This window comes from Dromiciops gliroides, chromosome 5, assembly GCF_019393635.1.
Source record: "Dromiciops gliroides isolate mDroGli1 chromosome 5, mDroGli1.pri, whole genome shotgun sequence".
Lineage (NCBI taxonomy): Eukaryota > Metazoa > Chordata > Mammalia > Microbiotheria > Microbiotheriidae > Dromiciops > Dromiciops gliroides.
The window spans coordinates 302,508,545-302,528,951 of NC_057865.1; the positions used below are offsets into that span (position 1 = coordinate 302,508,545).

Here is a 20,407-nt window from a genome sequence, read left to right on the forward strand (position 1 = left end):
TGCCATGGCAATTTGGGCCCTCATCACTCTCCTGTGAAGAATCCATTCCATCCTCTGGCTGTTGCCTGTTGTTGCCAACACCGAGCACAGATCTTACTTGCTTCCAATGCTGTCTTTCTGTAAGGAGACTCCACTGCACTTCGGCAGGCTTAAAAAAGATCCAATGAGGTCATTAGAACAGTGTAGGGAATATTTTTTTAGTGAGGCAATTGGGGTAAAGTGATTTGCCCAGGGTCACACAGCTAATAAGTGTTAAGTGTCTGAGGCCAGATTTGAACTCAGGTACTCCTGATTCCAGGGCCAGTGCTCTATCCACTGCACCACCTAGCTGCCCCAAGTGTAGGGAATATTACCATACATATTTCTATAAGGGCTTTGGGACATGAGAGAGATTGAAATTGACTAAGGCACGGAAAGGACCCTGGCGTGTGGTTAAAATTATTATTGCCCATGGACCTTAAACGGCCTTAGGACAAATAGAGAATGTTCACAAAGGACTTGAAATAGGGTAGAACGTGTCTCTGTCTGTAGTTCTGAAAAGACCAGAGCGGGTGCAAAATGACGCTGTCTGTGGTGCTGAACGGACATTGCTGTCGTGTAGATAAAGCTGCTGTTCCAGAAAATGAAATGGGATGGGCTTGTGTGAAAATAAGGGAGTGGAAAGCGAGGCAGTTCTCAGCTCCACCTCCCTCATCCCACTTGAAAGGTCATTCTCTAAACTCTAGAGGGAAATGTGTGAAAATTTTAGTGTAGTTGAAGGTTTGCAAAGGGATGATTAAATGTAGGTTTCCACTTTCTTTGTGAACTTTGGGTGACAGTGGTCATTGGTATACTCAAGGTGATGTTAGTGGAAGGAGACTAGGTTTCTGTCAAGGAGAGAGAGCCCCAGACCTAGACTCAAGAGACTAGAGTCTGAGGGCATGGTTTTGCCATTCAGGAGCTATGTGGCATTGGCGAATTATTTCACTCTTCTGAAGCTGTTTCCTTATGTATGGAATAGTGCTGTTATTCTGTGCTCCCCAACAGGATGCTTATGATGACAATTGGAGCTACTTTTATTACATATTAAGGTTTGAGGCTCAAATCTATTCAGGAAATATTTGTTGAGGCATTGGTGTAGAGCAAAGAGTGCTGGGTCTGAACTTGAATTCTGCTTTTGACACTTACTGGTTGTGTGATCATGAGCAAGATCATGGAAATCTAGACCAGAAAGAGACCTCACAGATGATAAAGGCCACCTCCTAACACTTTACAAAGGAGGAGACTGAGGCACAGGGAGATGAAATGACTTGCCCAAAGTTCCAAGCAGCAGACATTATTGGCCACATTTAAACCTAGCTCCTCTGACCTGGCCAATGTACTTTTCACTGCATCCTTCCCTGCACTTCATGTTCTAGAAAAATATCTACCCCAGAGGGTTGTTATAAGTGTCAAATGAAACAATACAAATATAGAGAGCATCTTGTAAACCTTGAGGCACCAGATGAATGACAGCAATTGTTGTTATTGTTATTATTGTTCTGAGCCAGAAGACCTGGGTTTCAGCATTGTTTCTACCACTGCCAAACTCTGGCATTTTGGGTAAGCCCTTTTATTACGTGGAAGGTGCTCACTTTGTTGTTGCCTCTCCAACGCTGAGCACCACACCTGGCATGTGGTTACTCCTCAATAAAGGCTTGTTGGATTGGATGCTATCTGTAGTACTTACCTCCCTTCCTCGAATGAAGGAAAGTACTTGGTAAATTTTGATAAAGCTATTGAGAAATGTCTGCCATCACTGTTATAACAATAGTAATGATGCCCACTACCAAAAGTATGACCTCCAGGTGAGAGAAGCAGTATTTTCATTAAAATATCTACTGAGACATGGAATACTGGTGTTCTGCATTGCTGGAAGGTGTATCCATATTGATGAAAGTAAGGATCTTTTAAGAACTGTGGAGTATAGATGCTGATTGAACCATATTATTTCTTTTGTTTTGGGTGCTGTTGGTTTTTTTTTTCTTTCTATTTTGAGGTTTTGCATCACTGCTCTGATTCTTTCTCTTGTAACAGGATTAATGCAGAAATAGGATTAATGTTATTATGTGTATATATATGTGTGTGTGTGTATATATATATATATATATATATGTATATATATATATATATATATATAAAACACCTATATCAGATTATCTGCTGTCTACGGGAGGGGGGAGGGAGGGGTGGGAGGGAGAAAAATCTGAAATTATAAAGCATGTATAAACAAAAGTTGAGAACTATCTTTACATGTAATGGAAAAAATAAAATATCTCATACATTAAAAAATAAAAAAAAAAGAAAGTAAGGATCTTTTGAAAAAACTGTATATAAATTTATTATATATTGAAGTCCTATAGGATATCCTGTGAAGGGTTTCATCAGAGTCAGTTGGCACACATTTATTAAGCAATTAATGTGGGACTTCCTTTCAGAGTCACTGCTTGCAGTCTGTCTCCATCTCCTCACCCTGTGTGATTCTTTTTCATGTCCTGGCATAAAGCCTTTATGATGGATCTTCCCAATTTGTCTCCCTTAAATTCTTCATATATCCTCTCACTAATGCTCTGGACTTGGGCAGAGGTGAGATGAAGGGCCTGTTGCCCCTCATTCTTGCCTCATGTCCACCCCAACCCCTTCCTTCTCTAAGAACACACATTCTGGAATGGGTCTGGTATAGCACTCGAGGAGTATGAATTGTTATTGGTAACATGCCATGGCCACTACTTGAATTGCCCTTTTGGCTACTGGCAAGTTGTATTCTTTGGAGATTATGAGGTTCCAAAAGTCCATAATTCTTTTTATTACTAGTAGTAATAATAATAATAGATTATAAAGCTCAATGTAAATTTGAGTTATTATTATTGATTATTCCCACCCACCCCCCATCCCCTCCCATAGTGGAGAAAATGCCAAGGGCTGTAAGAACCACCAATTGCTGACTCTGATCCTGGTCTCCTCCCTTCCCACACTCTCCTCAACCATCCAGTCTCGCTTTGTCAGGAGGTTTACAGGGGTTCTCGGGACACCCAAGATAGCCTGAAGACCAGGAAGAGATCAGAAGTTATCTTTGACTTTTAAGATTCCTTTTTGAAGATTATTATTAAAATGCTTAGAATTGTAAATGTCGTCATAAGAAACTCATTTATCTTGACAAAGCTCTCATAAAAATCACCTTCTTGATGATTGTTTCTGCTGGTATCAATAAATTCTGCTAAAGTGGGGAAAGGTCAGACATCGCCAGGAAACATGTCTGCTTGTTAATTAAAGGTTTGTAAGAACGTGGCTGGGTTTGCTCTTTAGGGGTGGGGGGTAAGTCTGGAAGAAGGAGGATTCAAAGGGAAATGGAATGTGGCCAAGACTGAATTCCATTCAGGCCATTCAATGACAATTTGCTAAGTACTTACTTAAGTAATGAGCATGGGGCCACACATCTGGTGCAAACATCCTTGTCAACGTGTGTATGTGTGCAACATGTGCACAGATAGGTGAGGCAGGAAAGAGTCGGGCATCAAGGATGGCAGGCCCTCTCTTTGCACCTTCTCTATCTCACCGTTGTCTGTGACCTGGTTGCAAAGTCTCAAAAGAACAACAATTTTTGGAGTCACTAGACTTGGGTTCAGATCTCACCTCTAACAATGGCTCCCTGTGTGATTCACCTTTTTAGGTCTCAGTTGTCTCATTTGTAAAATTAAGGCATTAGGCTAAATGGTCTCTGATCCCCTCCAGTTCTAAATCTAGGATAGGGTGATCCTTCTTCACCTTCTCTAAGTCTACGATCAAGTGATCCTTTCACATTGTCCTCCCTTTAATTCTAGATCCTGCACTTACTCTTCATGTGACCAAGGGCATATGGAGAGCAAGGGCTTCATCTCCTTGAGCCTTCTGTTTCCTGTAACAGGAGGTGGGTAGTGATGGTTATATTATAGATAAAGGCCAATTATTGTTCAGAGAAAACCCTGCATCCATGTGGAAATCAGAGCCATCACAGATATTGTGGGCACTGTTAGCTGTGATGTGCTGCTAACTCCACCTCCACAACATTTCTTTCATTCAGACCCATGTCCCATTTTTTTTTTTACTGTGATGGCCACTGCTTTGGTTCATGCCTTCATGGCCTCTTTTTTGTTTTTCTTTTTTTAAAATAATAAACATTTTATTTGTAGTTTTGGGTTCCGATTTTTATCCCTCTTTCTCTCCCTCCCTCCCCCTTCCTGAGGAGGCAGACAATCAGATATGGGTTATACATGTATGATTATGTAAAACATCACCATATCTCTCATTTTGTACAAGAAAACTTGATTAAAAGAAAAAAGAAAAAAGTGAAAAATAGCAAGCTTCAGTCTGTTCCATCAATATCAGTTCTTTCTTTGGAGGTAGATAGTATGCTTCATCAATAGTCCTTTGGGATTGTCTTGGATCATTGTATTGTTGAGAATAGTTGTCTTGCTTGGACTATTGTCATAATACCTTAATTTGCCATCAATTCTCTGTTCTAATAGAGTCTTTAGAATTGCAGAAATGGTCCTCCTAATTCTGAAGAGCTCTGACCTTGGTTCTCAGTCCCTCCAAGGAATAACAAGCATTTATTTCCACACGCCTCAGCCTGGCACATTGATGACTTCCTACTCTGACTCCAGCTGGCCACTCTGGCCTTTTCTCATCCCTTTCCCCTTCTCACACTCTGTTGTAGCTGAGCAACAGCTCTAAAAGTTTGCTGATCTCCTGCCTTGTCTTCCCTCCAAGCCTGTCATTCTCCCCACTTCCCTCAAGCCTTGAATGGACTCCTGGCTTTGTCTGCCTATTGACCATCCTCTTCTTCAGAGTCCAGTTCAGTTGCCTTCTCCTTGAAGTCTTCCCTAACCCACCCCATTCCCTCTCCTTCCCACCAGCTGAAAATGATCCTTCTCTCCTCAAGGAAGGAACAGAACAAGCAGTTATATAGCATCTACTATGTGTTTTTACAGATATTGTAACATTTTATTCTCACAGTAACACTGCAAGGTAGGTGCTATTATTATCATCTCCATTTTGCAGTTGAGGAAATGGAGACAAATAGAAGTGAAGTGTCTTTCCCAGAATCACACAGCTAGTAAGCCTGTAAGACTGGATTTGAACTCAGGTCTTCCTGACCCTAGGTCCAGCTCTATCCAGAGTGCCACTAGCTTCTTCAAGTCTTACACCCTTCAAGTGGCTCCCTTTGACTTCCCTTGTGGATGGAGAGTTCTTTGTGAGTGATGTCATGGAAGGAGTGTTAAATTTAGAGCCAGAGGACCCAGGCTAAGTTCTGGTTCTCCTATTGACCATCAGGGTGTCCCTGGTCAGGTCTTGTGCCCTTAGTTCCCTCCTCTACAAAATTAGAGCTCTAAGTGGACTCTAAGTCCTTTCTAGGGCTAAGCTTCAGATCCAAGCTGTTGGAAGCAGCTTTCTCCCTGGGGCCTGAGGTTGTGCCTTTGTATCTCTGGTGTCTTGCCCAAATTAGGTACGTAACTTATGTGCATATGAGCAAAACCAAGTGCCCAAACCTTTATTAACTGTAGCATAGAATAAGACTTTTAGCCAATGGCAAAATCAACATTCCATTCCCAGAACTGACCAGGGGACAGTGACTCCAGCCTCAGGTCTCTCAGGGTGGGCCTGTAAGGAGAGGGACCTTTTGGAAGCATATGGCCCATGTGTGAGTTACATTCTGGTGTGTATGCAACAGTTGTTTCTGGCTATGTTCACCTCTTTTCCAGACTTAGAGTTTGAAGGCAGTCACTATGCCATCACTCTAATCCTCTCATGGGAACAGACCCTAGTACATTTGTGTGAACCTGGACAAGTCACTTAAACTCTGCCTGACTCAGTTTTCTCAAAATGGAGATAACAATAGCATCTAACTCTCAAGGTTGTGGTTGTGAGGATCAAATGAGATCATAATTGTAAAGAGCTTAGCACAGCACTTGGCACATAGCAAGTGCTACATAGATGTTAATAGTTGCTGTGGTTTCCAGACAGTGAAGTGCTGGCATCCTTGGCAGCTGCTTAAAACAATAGACAAAAGAAAAAATTTTAAAAACCCAATAAAGACCTCATGAAGTAAGTGGCAAATCCTCCAAGTTCCATATTCCTGGGGGCATATTGGCCAGTGGTTTAGGAAAGTCCAACATCCAAAGAAATGGGGAGGAGTCTTTATGAAACCAGTGCCCCCTCCTTGGGCTTGAGTGTGGGACTGGATCTTTGAGCAACTCAATACTTAGTTTGATTTTAATTAACTAATTAAAACTAACAGACAGATGGCTCTTTATCAAATTTAAATAGAGAAGAGAGTCTGAAAATTGTTGAGGCATTAAACACATGGTGCATCTCCCATACAGAAGGGAGAATTAGAAGGCAGTAAAGCTCAGTTCTTTTTCATTCAATTCAACCCAATAAATGCTAAACTAATCATGTGTTGGACACTGGGTATGAAAGGAAAATAATAAAACAAGCCCTGCCCTCAGGAGGCTTCCACTCTACTGAGCCGCTGTCTGGTTTTCCTTTGGCCCATCCCACTGCTGAACAAGGGCCTTGACCACACTCTGCTGTGTTAGAAATATGTGGCTGGGCACGTCGATCCATGCCTGTCATCGTAGCTACTGAGGAGGCTGAAAGTGATGAGCCTCTTGAGCTTGAGAGCTCTGAGATGAAATGTGCTGTGTCCACTGGTCTGCTGGTAAAATGCTTAACAATTGTCTCTTTGAGAAAAAAAGTATGCACGATAAACATTCACCTCTGCTGACCTCTATTCTCATCTCCAGCTGCCTTTCAGTCATCTATGTCTGGTAGACATCTTAACTTCAACACGTCCAAAACAGAACTCATTATTTTTTCTCCTAAACCCACTCTGCTCCTACCTTCTCTAATACTGCTCAGGGTACTCCCGTTCTCCCAGTTCCTCAGGTTTCCAACCTAGGAATCATCCTGGACTCCCAACTGTCTCTCACCACACCTCCCCCAACTCCATATCCAATGTTTCCAATGTCTGTTGACTTTACCTCTGCACCATCTCTCTAATATGCCCTCTAATCTCCTCTGATGGCCCAGCACAGACCCTCATCACCTCACCCTTAGACTATTGTAATAGCTGCTGGAGGGATGAGTGGGGTGGTGTCTTCCTGCCTCCAGTCTCACCCACTTCAGTCCATCCTCCATTCAGCCACTAAAGTGATTTTCCTAAAACACAGGTCCAGCCACATCATATCCCCCTACTCAGTAAACTCCAGTGGCTCCCTATTATCTTTAGAAATGGAAAAAAAGAAAGACTCGGTCCCTTTCTTAAACCTTTCTTTAAAAAAAAAAAGAAAAAATCAAAAAGAAGAAATACAAAATGCTTTGTTTGGCATTCAAAGGTCCTCATAACCTGCCCCCTGTAACCTTTTCAATCTTCTTACACCTGATTCCCCAGCACATACTCTTGAATCCAGGGACACCAGCCTGCTGACTGTCCTCCAAACAAGACCCTCCACCTCTCAGCTCTGGCCATTCTCTCTGGTTGTTTCCCTTGCCTGGAATGCTCTGCCCTCATGCTTGACTACTGACTTCCTTTAAGTCCCAACTAAAATCTCATCTTCTACAGAAAGCCTTCTCCAAACCCTCTTAATCCTAGTACTTTCCCTCTGTTAATTATTTCCTATTTATCCTGTATAGAGTTTAATTGTATATATTGTGTTTGATTGTTGTCTCTACCATTAGATTGTGAGCTCCTTGAGGGCAGGGATTCTTTCTTTTCTTTCCTGTATCCCCAGTGCTCAGAACAGTGTTTGGCATACAGTAGATGCTTAACACATGTTTATTGACTGACTTTTAAGTTTATAACATTTTCTCCATCACTTTCTAAAGTCTAAACAATCAAGAAAACAATAAATCAAGCCCCAATTTTTAGCAATTGCTAATTTCTGATATGTAAATGTCTCACTGAAAATTTAACCATTGGCTTTGCAATCCCATTATGCCTATCTGGTATTTGTCATCAATGTAGTGAGTCTCTGAGAATGTGAGGGAGAGCCCAGGCTGCCTAAAGACAGGCAAACTGGACCAGATCAAAGCTAGTGCACTAATCAGTCATGGGATCAGGCCCAGGATTAGACTACCTGGGCCAGATGGAGAGACCTAGACTGTGTGTGTGTGTGTGTGTGTGTGTGTGTGTGTGAGAGAGAGAGAGAGAGAGAGACAGACAGACAGACAGACAGACAGACAGACAGACAGACAGACAGACACAGACACAGGGAGAAAGACATAAACATAAATGTAAACATGTGGTGTAATGGAAGGACCCAGGACCACTGGGTTTAGAGTCCTGACTCTGCCACTCATTAGCAATGTGACCATAGGCAAGTAATTTCCATTTTCTGGTCCTCAGTTTTCTTATATGTAAAATGGAAATAGTCATACTTCCTGATCATTAAGCCTCTGTTGGAATACTTCAAGTGTCAGGCACTCACTCTACCTCCAACTCCGTTGTGGGTCCACTCTAACTTGATTGCTTTCTTCTTAGGAAATTCTTCTTCATAGTGGGTCAAAATAAGCACCTTTCCAATCTTCCCCCATTCCCACTCTCAGGAGCCCACAGGACCTAAGTGTTTCCAGTTTGATGAAATCATGATTTCCTTTAGGTCATATGGGCACTTGCATGAGTGTTGGTTTCATTTTGGACATGCCTCTTCAGCCTGTGCAAAACTTGCCCATAATTTTCTTTTTAAGTTTTGTTGGTGTTACCTTTTTTGGTTACTTTTTCCCCCTTGATCCTCATTTCCTCTGGCTCCCATAAAGCTGTCTTTTGTAACCCACTCTCTGATAATTTTCCAGGCCAAAGTAGTCCTCACTGGACACTATGCTCAATATGTGGTATCTTTTCCATCTGAATTTATATCTTGAGAGAAGTGACTATTTTTGCAACCACTGTACAGTGCCTGGAACATGGTAAATGCTTAATTAATGCTTTTTTTTTCAATCATTCATACGTAATAAGTAGTTATACTCAACAATATAAACCAACACATTGGCCATGTCTGAAAATATATTCTCCAGTCTACAAATCTTGGGCACCAACTCTGTCAAGGGGTGGGAAGCCTGCCTTAGCAAAGTGTACTCAAGCTCTTATTAGCTGCTGCCAGAGTTCTGGAAAATTCCAGTAATGTTTTCCTTTCTGTCATGTTGAATATTGTCCAGGTTGGTGGCCTCAGCACCTTTTTTGATTGCATCCCTTATCAATAAAAAAGTACATTCACCCCAATATGGCATATTGATTTATTTCCAAACGATAATGCATTAATCAATATATACATTATAAAAGTAATGCAAAATAAGAATTTAAAAGTGTGAAATGAAGATGAAATAATGTTTTATCCTAGAATCAGTAAGAAGCCACTGGAGTTCATTGAATGGGAAAGTGACATGATCCAATCTATACTTTAGGAAATTCACTTCAGGGCCAATGAACAATAGATCAGACAGGAAAGAAACCTCAGGCAGGGAGACCTTACAGGAAGCTCTTGGAACAGTCCAGACAGAAAGTGATGAGGATCTGCATTATGGCTGCTGAGTCAGAGTAAGATAGTGTAGAAGTAGAAATGTCAAGATTTGGTAATGGGTTGGATATATGGATTGAGGAGCAAGTGAAAAGTCAGAAAAACAATGCCAAGGTAGAAAACACTAAGGTGTAGAACTACTCAACAGACATTGGGAAGATAAGAACAGAAGTGAACTTGGGAAAGGTTTGGGGCATTCTGCATTTGAGATGCTTCTGAAGAGAGACTGAGGATGAATAATATATAGAAGAGGATGCTATTTACATTAAACCTAGGGAACTGATGAAACTACCAAGTGAGAGAGTGTACAGAGAGGACAGAAGAGGGCTTATGACAGAACCTTGGGGAATGTCCACAGTTGGGTGTGGGGTATAACTGAGCAGCATCAAAAAGAAGACTGGGGCGGAGGGCATCAGGAGTAGGAGGCAAAGCAGGAGAGAGCAGTGTCACAGTAAAGCCAGGAAGAAAGAGTATCTAGGCAGAGAGGGTGGTCAGTGATGTCAGATCCTACAAAGAGAATTAGAAAGAATGAATATTGAGGGGAAAAGACCTTTACATCTGTCCACTAAAAGATCATTGGTACCTTTGAGGAGAGCAGTTTCAACTCAGTGAAGATTGAAGAGTGTGCAGGGGTTTGAGGTCATGAAAGACTGGAAGGATCATAGTGTGTTCCATAGAAATAAAGATGTTCAGAAGGGGTAGGTCTAGGACAATAGAGCATGATTCCAAGCCATCCATTCTTTCTGGCTGAAATACGGTGTGTATATTTTTTGTATTTGTTCTCATCACCCAGTAATATTCCATTTCAGACATAGACCACAGTTGTTCCAGCCATCAGCCAATGAATGGGCACCCATTTGGGTTTTTGTTCTCTGTTACTATAAAAAGTGCTGCCACAGATAGTTTTATATACATGGGACTTTCCTTCATCTTTTTTCTTTTTGATGTATATTCCTAATATTGTTATCCATGTATCAAAGTGTTTGTAGTTTGGTGAATTTTAGGAATAATTTCTGATTGTTTTAAAGAATGACTGGGCCAATTCACAGTCCTACCTAGAACAACCTCAACAACATTTTCCATTTTTATCTTTGTCATCTTGGTAAATATGACAACTGTAAACTGGAACCACATATTTTAAATTTGTATGCCTCATAGTTATTAGTGATTTAGAGTATTCTTTTATATGATTGTTGATAACTTGCTTTTCTCCTTTTGTATACTTCCTGTTCACATTCTTTGACTATTTGTCTACTGAGGGATCGATCTTGTTCTTTTATTTTTGCATCAGTTTCCTTTATATCTTTTATATCAGATTGTTCTGAGATAAATTTGCTGCAAAGACTCTCCACGCCAACCTATCCCAGTTAATGGCTTCTAACTCTATTGGCCTTGATTTTCATCATGTGTTTCTGTTTTATGTAGTTGAAATGGTCCATTCTATGACTATGATTATTTTAGTTAAAAATTCTCCTGCTAGCCATTGTTATGTGAAATACCTATGTCTATTCTATGAATTTTTTGGTGACCTTTTGCATTTAAGTTATATATCAGGGCAGCTAGGTGGCTCAGTGGATAGAGCACCGGCCCTGGATTCAGGAGGACCTGAGTTCAAATCCGGCCTCAGACGCTTGACACTTCCTGGCTGTGTGACCCTGGGCAAGTCACTTAACCCCAATTGCCTCACCAAAAAAAAAAATTATATATCCACTTGAAGTTTAGTGGAAAGTATATATTGTAAGATCCTGGTATGAACCTAATTTCTTCCAGGTTGATTTCCAAATTTTCTTGAAGTTTTTGTTAAATAAGAAGCACTTATTTCATAGGTGGTGTCCTTGATTTTTTTCTAGGCTACTGGGTGCTATTATTTCTGGGTTTCATTGACCTAGTATATTCTATATTTATGGGGTTTTTTTGTAGTTTTATTTTTTCTACATTTTTAGGCACTACTAAATTGATTTTATGTTTTCTGCTTTATGGTATATTTTCCTATCTAACAATGCTAGATTATTGATTTTTTGTTTCTCTAGATTAACTTTGTTATTATTTTGTACAGTCCTATAAAATAACCTCTTGGTGGTCTGCTATAGCACTAAATCTGTGAACTAATTCATTGATGTAGTATCTTAATTTAAAAAAATATTTATTTGGCCCAATCATGAACAGTTGTTTCTCCATTTCTTTAAGTCTTGATTTCTATAAAGAGTGTTTTGTAGTTATAGTCACATAAATCTTGGATATAGGTAGTTTCCAAGATTTAAAAAAAAAAACATTTTTAGCTATTTGGAATGGAATTTACTATCTCCTCTTGTTGGATTTTGTTAGTAATATATAGAGAATTGGGGGCAGCTAGGTAGTGCACTGGATAAAAAACCAGCCCTGGATTCAGGAGGACCTGAGCTCAAATCCGGCCTCAGACACTTGACACTTACTAGCTGTGTGACCCTGGACAAGTCACTTAACCCTCATTGCCCTGCAAAAAACAAAAAACAAAAACAAAATATATAGAGAATCTGATAATACTGCAATTTTTAAATTTCAGTGTTGGTGTCCACTTTGTAGGATTGTATAAGTAAACAATTATATCTCCTGTAAAGAGATATTTTTCCTCCTTTTTGTTCATATTTATTTCCTCATTTTTTATTATCTTGCTCTCCCATGCCTAGAATTTCTATTGTGGACATTTGATATCTTTCCTTTACTCCCAATCTTATTAGAGAGGCTTCTAGTGTTTCTCAATTATAAATAATGCTAGCTCTTAGATTTAGATAGATACCATTTATTATATAAAGGAAAGGCCCATTTTATTCCTGGGTTTAGTGCTTTTTACAAAAATGAAGATTATATTTTGTCAAAGGATTTTTCTACTTCTATTAACACAACCATGTGATTTGGGGGGACGGGTGGGACGATGAGGGTTAAATGACTTGCCCAGGGTCACACAGCTAGTAAGTGTCAAGTGTCTGAGGCTGGATTTGAACTCAGGTCCTCCTGAATCCAGGGCCAATGCTTTATCCACTGTGCCACCTAGCTGTCCCCACATGATGTTTTTTATTGCTTACAATCCCTGTAACTTTCAATCCAAAACATCTCTCCCCGTCCATGCTTTCCATATATGTATTGTCTCCTCATTTGAATGTAAACTCCTCGAAGGGCTTGGAAAACACTAAATACTCAATTAACACATTTTAGTTTGTTCATTTTGTTATGATTTCCCTAATGCTGAGCTATGTTTCTGATAGAAATCCAACTGGGTCATAGTGAATCATCTTTGGAATTAACTAGATGGCTCCTGTGGTACTTTCCAAAAGGAAAATTCTATAAATATTATTTTTAACTCATTGATCATATTTTAGAATCAATATTCATTAGTGATATTGATCTGTAGTTTTCTTTATTTTATGTCTCCTTGGTTTAGGGCTATCAGAATCACATTTGACTTATAGAAATTTGGTAATAATTTTCTCTCTCTGTTTAGTCATTAAATGATGTTGAAGTTAATTTTCTTTGAATGTTTAATAAAATTCATTTATAAGTCCATTTATAGCAGGACATTTTTCTTTCTTGGGGAGTTCATTTCTAGTTTGTTCAATTTTTAAATCTGATGTTAATTTCTTATTCTGTAAATCTGGTTATTCTATATTTTTGTAAATATTCATCAATTTCATATAAATTTTTTGGTGTAACTGGCAAATATTAGAGTAAAATAATTCCTAAAAATTTCCTTTATTTACTCTTCATCTATTGTGAATTTCCCTTTTTTCCTTTTGATAATTTGGTTTTCCTCTCTTTTGAAGAACTAAATCAGTTGATGTTTTGCCTATTTATTTAGTATCTTTACAAAACTAGCTCTTAGTTTTGTTTATCAAATCAATGACTTTTGTTTTAAAATTTGTCTTTGGTTTTTAGAATTTGTATTTTTATGATTATTTAGAGTTATTTAATGTGTTGCTTTTCTAATGTTTGTTCTGAAGCTACATGCTTAATTTACTGATACTTTCTCACTCTTTTGTCGATGAAAGTGTTTAGAGAAATAAAATTCCCCTTAAGGACTGCTTTGGCTGCATCCCAAAAGTTTTGGTATGCTCTCTCATTGTTATTCATTATTTTCATGATTTGTCCTTTGGCCCACTCATTTAGCATTCTATTATTCAGTGTTCATGTTGGTATGAATCCTTTCTTTACATTCTGCTTGCTGATTATAATCTTATTATGTTGTGATATATAGAGGAGGTGTGTAATGTTTCTTCTTTTCTTCTTTGTTTATGAGTTCTTTATATCCTAGCACATAATCAGTTATTGCAAAGCTCAGAAACATGTATGTTCCTCCTGATTCCCAGTCAGCAAGTGCTAGGGTTCAATCATGTTTACTTTTCCTAAGATCCCCTCCACACACTATTATTATTATTATTATTATTATTATTATTATTTTGTGGGACAATGAGGGTTAAGCGACTTGCCCAGGGTCACACAGCTAGTAAGTGTCAAGTGTCTGAAGCTGGATTTGAACTCAGGTCCTTCTGAATCCAGGGCTGGTGCTTTATCCACTGTGCCACCTAGCTGCCCCAATTCTTTCTTATCTTTATGTTAGGCTTGTCTTGGTCTGAAATGGTCACATTGGAATCCTCAATAATAGTTGTTATACTGTCTCTTTAGTTCATGACTTTTCCAAATTCCCCCAGCTCTGACATTCTGTATTAGATTATGGATGAGGTGGGTAACTACACCCCCAGACTCCTGACTTTGGCCCCTCAGAGCTCTCATTCACTGCTCTCTTTGTTTCCTCCTGCAGGCCTTGGGCACCATTGCGGCAGTGCCCATTAAAGTTCCTCAGGTCAGCTCCTTGCACAGATTGGCAGGGCAAGGACCAGCAGCGCTACCTCAGGTAAAGACAAAAGACTTTCTTTTTGTGTCCATTTCCCTTGATGACCACTTTGGTGATGGGACCCCCACCCTGAAGCCTCTGGCAAAATTCCAGGACCAGACCACCTTTTCCATGTAACCTTGGGAAATGGGGACTAAACCCAGTCTTGGCCAAATTAAGGGGGATGAGAAAGGAGCTGGACCCTTCATGATTCAGCAGATGAGCTGAGAAAGCCCAGCAAAGGCTCTGAGGTGGAAGTGTGGCTAGGTAGGCAGAATCAAGATGCACAGGGCTTTAAGGTCACTGACACCAGCCCTTTCATTTGGAAAGGAAGACACTGAGGCTGAAGTGGGGAAGTCACTTAGTATCTCACATGTGCCCAGACACAAAGCCTGGATTTACACTTTGGGGTCCAACCTTAAATTTGCTCCTTTGTCCATTATGCCAAGCTGTCCCCAGGCTAGAGGGGAGGAGAGGGAGCTTGGAATGGTAGAGTCACCCTTAGGAGCTGGAAAGGACCTTTAAGATTACCTTGGCCACCCCTCTTGCAGAGGGAAGCTCAGAGAAGCAAAACAAATGCCCTTTGGTCACACCTCCAGAGCTGGATTCACAACCAGGGCCTCTATCTCCACATCCATCATTCTCTTCATGGCATCACCATTTAATTGTGTCCAGTCCCCATGACCAGCCTGGGCCCCTGGGAATGGGAGTCTCCCTCCTCCATTCCTATCCTGGGGGATAACTTGGGGGCTTCTGGAAAGGACATCTGGGCTGCCCAGGACAGAGTTCTGTTCCTACAAGCTTGCAGTCTGATTCTTTTGCCCATCACCTATGAGAACCAGCATTTGTGATGCCAGCCATGTTCGTAGTCCTAGAGGCTGTGTGTGTGTGGATGTGGGTGTGTACATGCATGTGCTCATGCTCTATGTGTGTGTGAATGTGTGAGTGTGTGTGTCTGGTGGATGTTGGTGGATGTCCCCACCTCTCAAACCCCTCCTTTAGCTGTTGAGGAGCCAGAGGTGGCTCTAGGGGACCCTGGTGTCCTGTCACATTCACTGGGTCCCTGTCCCTGCTTCTTCCTTCTGCTGAGGAAGAAGCCTAAGTGTGATGCAAACAACTGTGGCTAAAAACCTGGGAGGGCTACATTCTAAAGACCTCCCAAGTCTCTCATTTTCAGTCCTGTGACTTGCCTTAAAAGGAAAAGAATGTGAGACCCTGGACAAGTCACTTCCATACTCTGGACCTCAGTTTCCCGATGTGGAAAATGGCAGCATGAATTCCTACTTTGCCTTCACTGGAGGGCTATGGAATTCCTCAAAGGAGAAAATGTATGTAAGAGTCCCTGTGTATCCATGGGAGCAATGATGTTCAGCTGTATCTGACTCTATGTGACCCCATGGGCAGGTTTTCTTAGCAAGGATACTGGAAGTGGTTTGTCACTTCCTTCTCCAGTGTGTTCCCATTTTACAGATGAAGAACTGAGGTAAATAGGGGCTAAGTGACTTGCCCAGACAGGTAGTAAGTGTCTGAGGCTGAATTTGAACTCAGGTCTTCCTGATTCCAGGCCACTGCATCACCCCCCCCCCAATGATGATGATGATAACAAGTTTACAAAGAGCTTTCTCGACAATAGCCCTGAGAAGTAGACAGCATAGTGTGAGTCTGGTTATTCTGTGGCATGGTGGAAAGAGCCCTCCATCAACAAACATGGGACCCGAGTTCAAATCCTGGCTAGCTGTGTGACTTTGGGCCTGTTGCTCATCCATAAAGGGAGGGGATGGTGGACTAACTGAGCCCTAAGATCCCTTAGGACTCTCAATGCATGATCCCAGTATCCTGTGACTGCCTTTTACAAGTGTGAAGTTAAATTACTTGCCTGAAGTCACACAGCTAGCTCAAGCCCAGCACTGTAACTCTGGGTCCTTCAGAACTCTGCCTCTCAACCTCATAAAACAGCAGCCCCATGAAAAGAAAATGACCCACTTTAGGCAATTGTGCTGCAATTGATCACGAGCATTTAATTAACCGTTGACTGCATGCCAAGCACTGGGGCTACTTCACCCAAAAGGAAACAGTCCCTGCCCTGAAGGGGCTTACATTCTCATGGGGAAGGGGAGATAAAATGAACATGTAGAAACATATACAGAGTCTGTGGGAAATGAATACAAGGTAATATGGGAGAAGCAGGGGAGATGCTGGCTTTGGGGACTCCAGGCAGTTCTCCTGTAGAAGGTGGGGTCTGAGGTGAGTCCTGAAGGACAGGAGGGATTCTGGGAGGTAGCGGTGAGGAGTGGGAGCATTCCAGGTATTTGGGACTGCCTGTGCAGAGGCACTGAGATGGAGTGTCTTGTGAGAAGCTCAGCCAGGAGCCAGCGCTGCTGGATCATAGATTACACAGGGGAATGAAGTGGAAGAAGGTTGGGAAGTAGGAAGGGGCCAAGCTGAAGGGCTTGAAATGCTGAAAAGTTTGCCTATCCTATTACAATGGGAGATCCCTGAGCATAGGGACAGTTTCCTTCCCTTTTCTTATTTTCCTAGTCCTTAAAACCCTATTTGACACATAATAAGTTCTTAATGCTTATTGGATAATTAATATTTGATCCTAGAGGTAAAAGGGAGCCACATGTGCAAGGCCAAATGGTTGGGACAGATACCCCCCTGGGCCAGGGAGATGGGGTAGTCAGGGAAGATTGCCTGGAAGAGGGGACTATGTCTAGATGCTGAAAATGGGGAAAAGAGAAGCTTCCTATCAACTGGAAGCCATGGGGGGGGGGTGTCCATTTGGTCACTCCATGCCAAGTGGAAAATTTTCTTTGGAAAAACCTCCAAGAATCATCCTGCTCCCTCCTACAGTTCTTGCCTGGAGTGGCACTGAGTTATAAATGATCGCCAAGTCACTGAGTGTGCTGCAGAATCACTACTAAATAGGAAACCCAACAAATATTAATTATGAGATTGCTATTCAGTGCAAACAGTAATTAGATCTTGAAGCCTCCCTGTCCCCATCAGCCGGCATCCCCAGGAGCCCATTCTCAACAGCCCTGCCAAGCTGAGAATCTTAGAAGCAAAGAATCTCAGTCTCAGACTCATGACAGCAAAGCCTCTTGGAATTTCATCTGCTCAAAGTCAGAGGTGGGTGGAAACTTAAAACCTGATGTGTAAGAGCTGGCCTTAGAGATCATTTAAGGGGTGGCACAGTGGAGAAAATGTTGAATTGGAGTCAGGAGGACCTGGGTTTAAGTCCAGGCTCAGGAATGTAGAAGCTGGTTGAGTCTGGGCAGCTCACTCCACCTCTCTGCATCTCAGTTTCCACATCTCACACAGATCCTGGGAGGATCAAATGAAATGACATTTGCAAGGGCTATGGAAAGGCCTGCCCTCCTTCGTGGTCACCTAGTCTAACCCTTTCAGCTTCTAGGTGAGGTAACAGGCCCTGCGAGGGAGGAGGGACTTTGCCTTATGGCACTCCTAGAATTAGTGGCAGTCAGGACTTGATCCTGTCTGACTCCTTATCTCCTGCCCTGCTCCCTTGAGGAGCTAGCTGGTGGCTTAGGTTAGAAAGCTGATCAGGAAGGCCTGTGTTCAAATTTGGCCTTAGACTTACTAGCCATATAATCCTGAGCAAGTCATTTACCTGCCTCAGTTTCCTCAGCTGGGAAATGGGGATGACGATAGCACCTACCTCCCAGGGTTGTTATGAGGCTCAAATGAACTAATATTTGCAAAAAAGCAATATGCTCAGTGTCTGGCACATAGTAGGCACTTACTAAATGCTTACCCACTTTCCTTCCATTCCTACCCACTCGCCTTCTCCTTTGGACAAAGCCCAAGAACCCCCTCACAGTTCCTGTCCTTGGCCACAAGGGGGCAGGCAGCCTTCAGCGTTTGTCTGCTCAGTGGTTGCTGTCCACAGAGGCTAGGTCCTGTCAGGAGGGCCCTGGAGGGGTGTGAGTCAGTGACCACCAGGGCATGACCAGCCTCACAGTGCTAGGGGTAGCTGGGATGTTGGACAGAGAGGATGTGCCCCAGAAGCCTGCAACTCCATCAGTGCTTTGTGAGACCACCGTGGAATTGCCGAGATCAGCACTGCCTGTCCAGGCTGAGTGCAGAAATGCTGATGCTGCCCAGGACTTGGTCATGGAAGTCGGAGAGGCTCCCAGACAGTTCAGACCACTGTCCAGACAGTGTCTGCTCCACACTGAGAATCCAGACTGCTTGGTTCTCATTGGGCTCCGCTGCCCAGCTACTGTGTGACCCTGAGCATATTGTTCCCTTCTCAGGGACTCAGTTTTCTCTTCTGTCAAAATAAACAGGTTAGGACGAGGTGTTCTATAAGATCCCTTCCTCCTCAGGGTTCCCTGTTCTAAGGTACCTGGACAGGCCCCTTCCCTTTTCAGGACTGGCACAGCTTTGGCCCCTGGCCTTGGGAAAGCCCCTTCCCCTTGGTGGGCCTTAATTTGCTCCTCTATAAAGGAGGGGATGGGATGTGATGACTTTGGGGGCTTAATGAGCTTTAGTCGGTAAAAAGCACTCGTCACAGTGCTGCCTAGAGGTAGGTGCTATAGAAATGCTTGTTTCCTCCCCGTGAGGCTCCTGCCAACTCCAAACTGTTTTTTGATCTGTAGAGACTGGCTGCATCTGGGAGCATGGCCCCTTCTGAGAGCCACCTGCACCTTCGAGTGGCCTAGGTCAGAAATGTAGGGTCCCCAGCTCTCTCATTCCCTGTCCTTCCCACCACCTCTTCTTCTGGTCAAATGTTCCTCCCCATCTCCATGCCACTATAGCATGTCTTTTATCTTTTCTTTTTTTTGCAAGTCATTACTGGTGGGATTGGGTTCTCCCCATTAAGGAAGTGGTCTTCACCAATGTGAGGGGTAGACTTGATCTCCCTAATCACCTGTATTCTACTGCCCTTACAGCTCTGACATGGATATAGGCAGGCAGGCTGGCTTGACCCCAATCAATCCATCAGGCAAATCCTAACCAGAATAGGGGCTTCCATGTAAATCAGGCCACACTGTTCTCTGCTCCAAATTCATCAATGGCTCCCAATATCCCAATCAATCAGAAAACATCTCTTAGGTGTCTACTATATGCCAGACACACTCTAGGGGCTGGGGAAATAAGTATAAAGAATGAACCAAGGGGGCAGCTAGTTGGCGTAGTGGATAAAGCACTAGCCCTGGATTCAGGAGGACCTGAGTTCAAATGTGGCCTCAGACACTTGACACTTACTAGCTGTGTGACCTTGGGCAAGTCACTTAACCATCATTGCCCTGAAAAACAAAAACAAAAACAACAAAAAAAAAGAATGAACCAGTCTCTATCTATAGGCAACTTACATTCTTGGGCATCTGGGTGGTGTAGTGGATGGACCTGTGGACCTGGTGTCAAGAAGACCTGAGTTCAAATCCCACCTCAGACATCTATCATCTGTGTGACCTGGGCATATCAACCTCTCTGCCTCAATGTCCTCATCTATAGAGACAATAAGAACACCTCAAAAGGTTGCTGTAAGGTTCAAATGAATTTGCTTGGGTCAAAGTGCTTTTTGAGCCTTAAAGCACTGCATAAATGATGGCTACTATTATTCTAATGGAGGAGATAAGCAGAGACTAAAATTAAATAGAATAAATGCATATGAAGCAAAGTAGCATAACCACAGGTGGTTTGAGAGAGGGGGAGGGTGTAAACACATGGCGATCTGGGTGGGAGCTCATGCAGAAGGTGGGACTTGAAGAAAGAGGGAAACTGGCAAACTGAGGTGAAGAAGGGGTGCTTTCCTGGTGTGAAGGGTGGCCAGTGCAAAGGGATGGAGATGAGAGATGGTGTAACCTATGTGAGGAGCCACAGATGAACCAGTGTGGTCACAGCATAGAGTTCATGGAGATAAGATGGAAGAAAGGAAAGAGGAGGAGGAGGAAGGACAACAAGAGACAGAGGAACATGGAGAAGGCCAGTTTGATGGGGT

The 20,407-nt window shown here is 42.3% G+C and overlaps 1 protein-coding gene across 3 annotated transcripts in view; it reads left to right on the forward strand.

Annotated features, from left to right (window-relative positions):
* PHF21B (PHD finger protein 21B) overlaps positions 1-20,407 on the forward strand; it is a 133,930-nt gene that overhangs the window by 96,496 nt on the left and 17,027 nt on the right. For 2 of the 3 annotated variants that reach the window (XM_043965105.1, XM_043965106.1), the window contains exon 3: positions 14,365-14,457. In XM_043965105.1, coding sequence (XP_043821040.1) covers positions 14,365-14,457 — 93 coding nt within the window. Of the gene's footprint in view, positions 1-14,364; positions 14,458-17,445; positions 17,569-20,407 lie in introns of all 3 variants that reach the window. The other variant, XM_043965104.1, reaches the window with a different exon arrangement.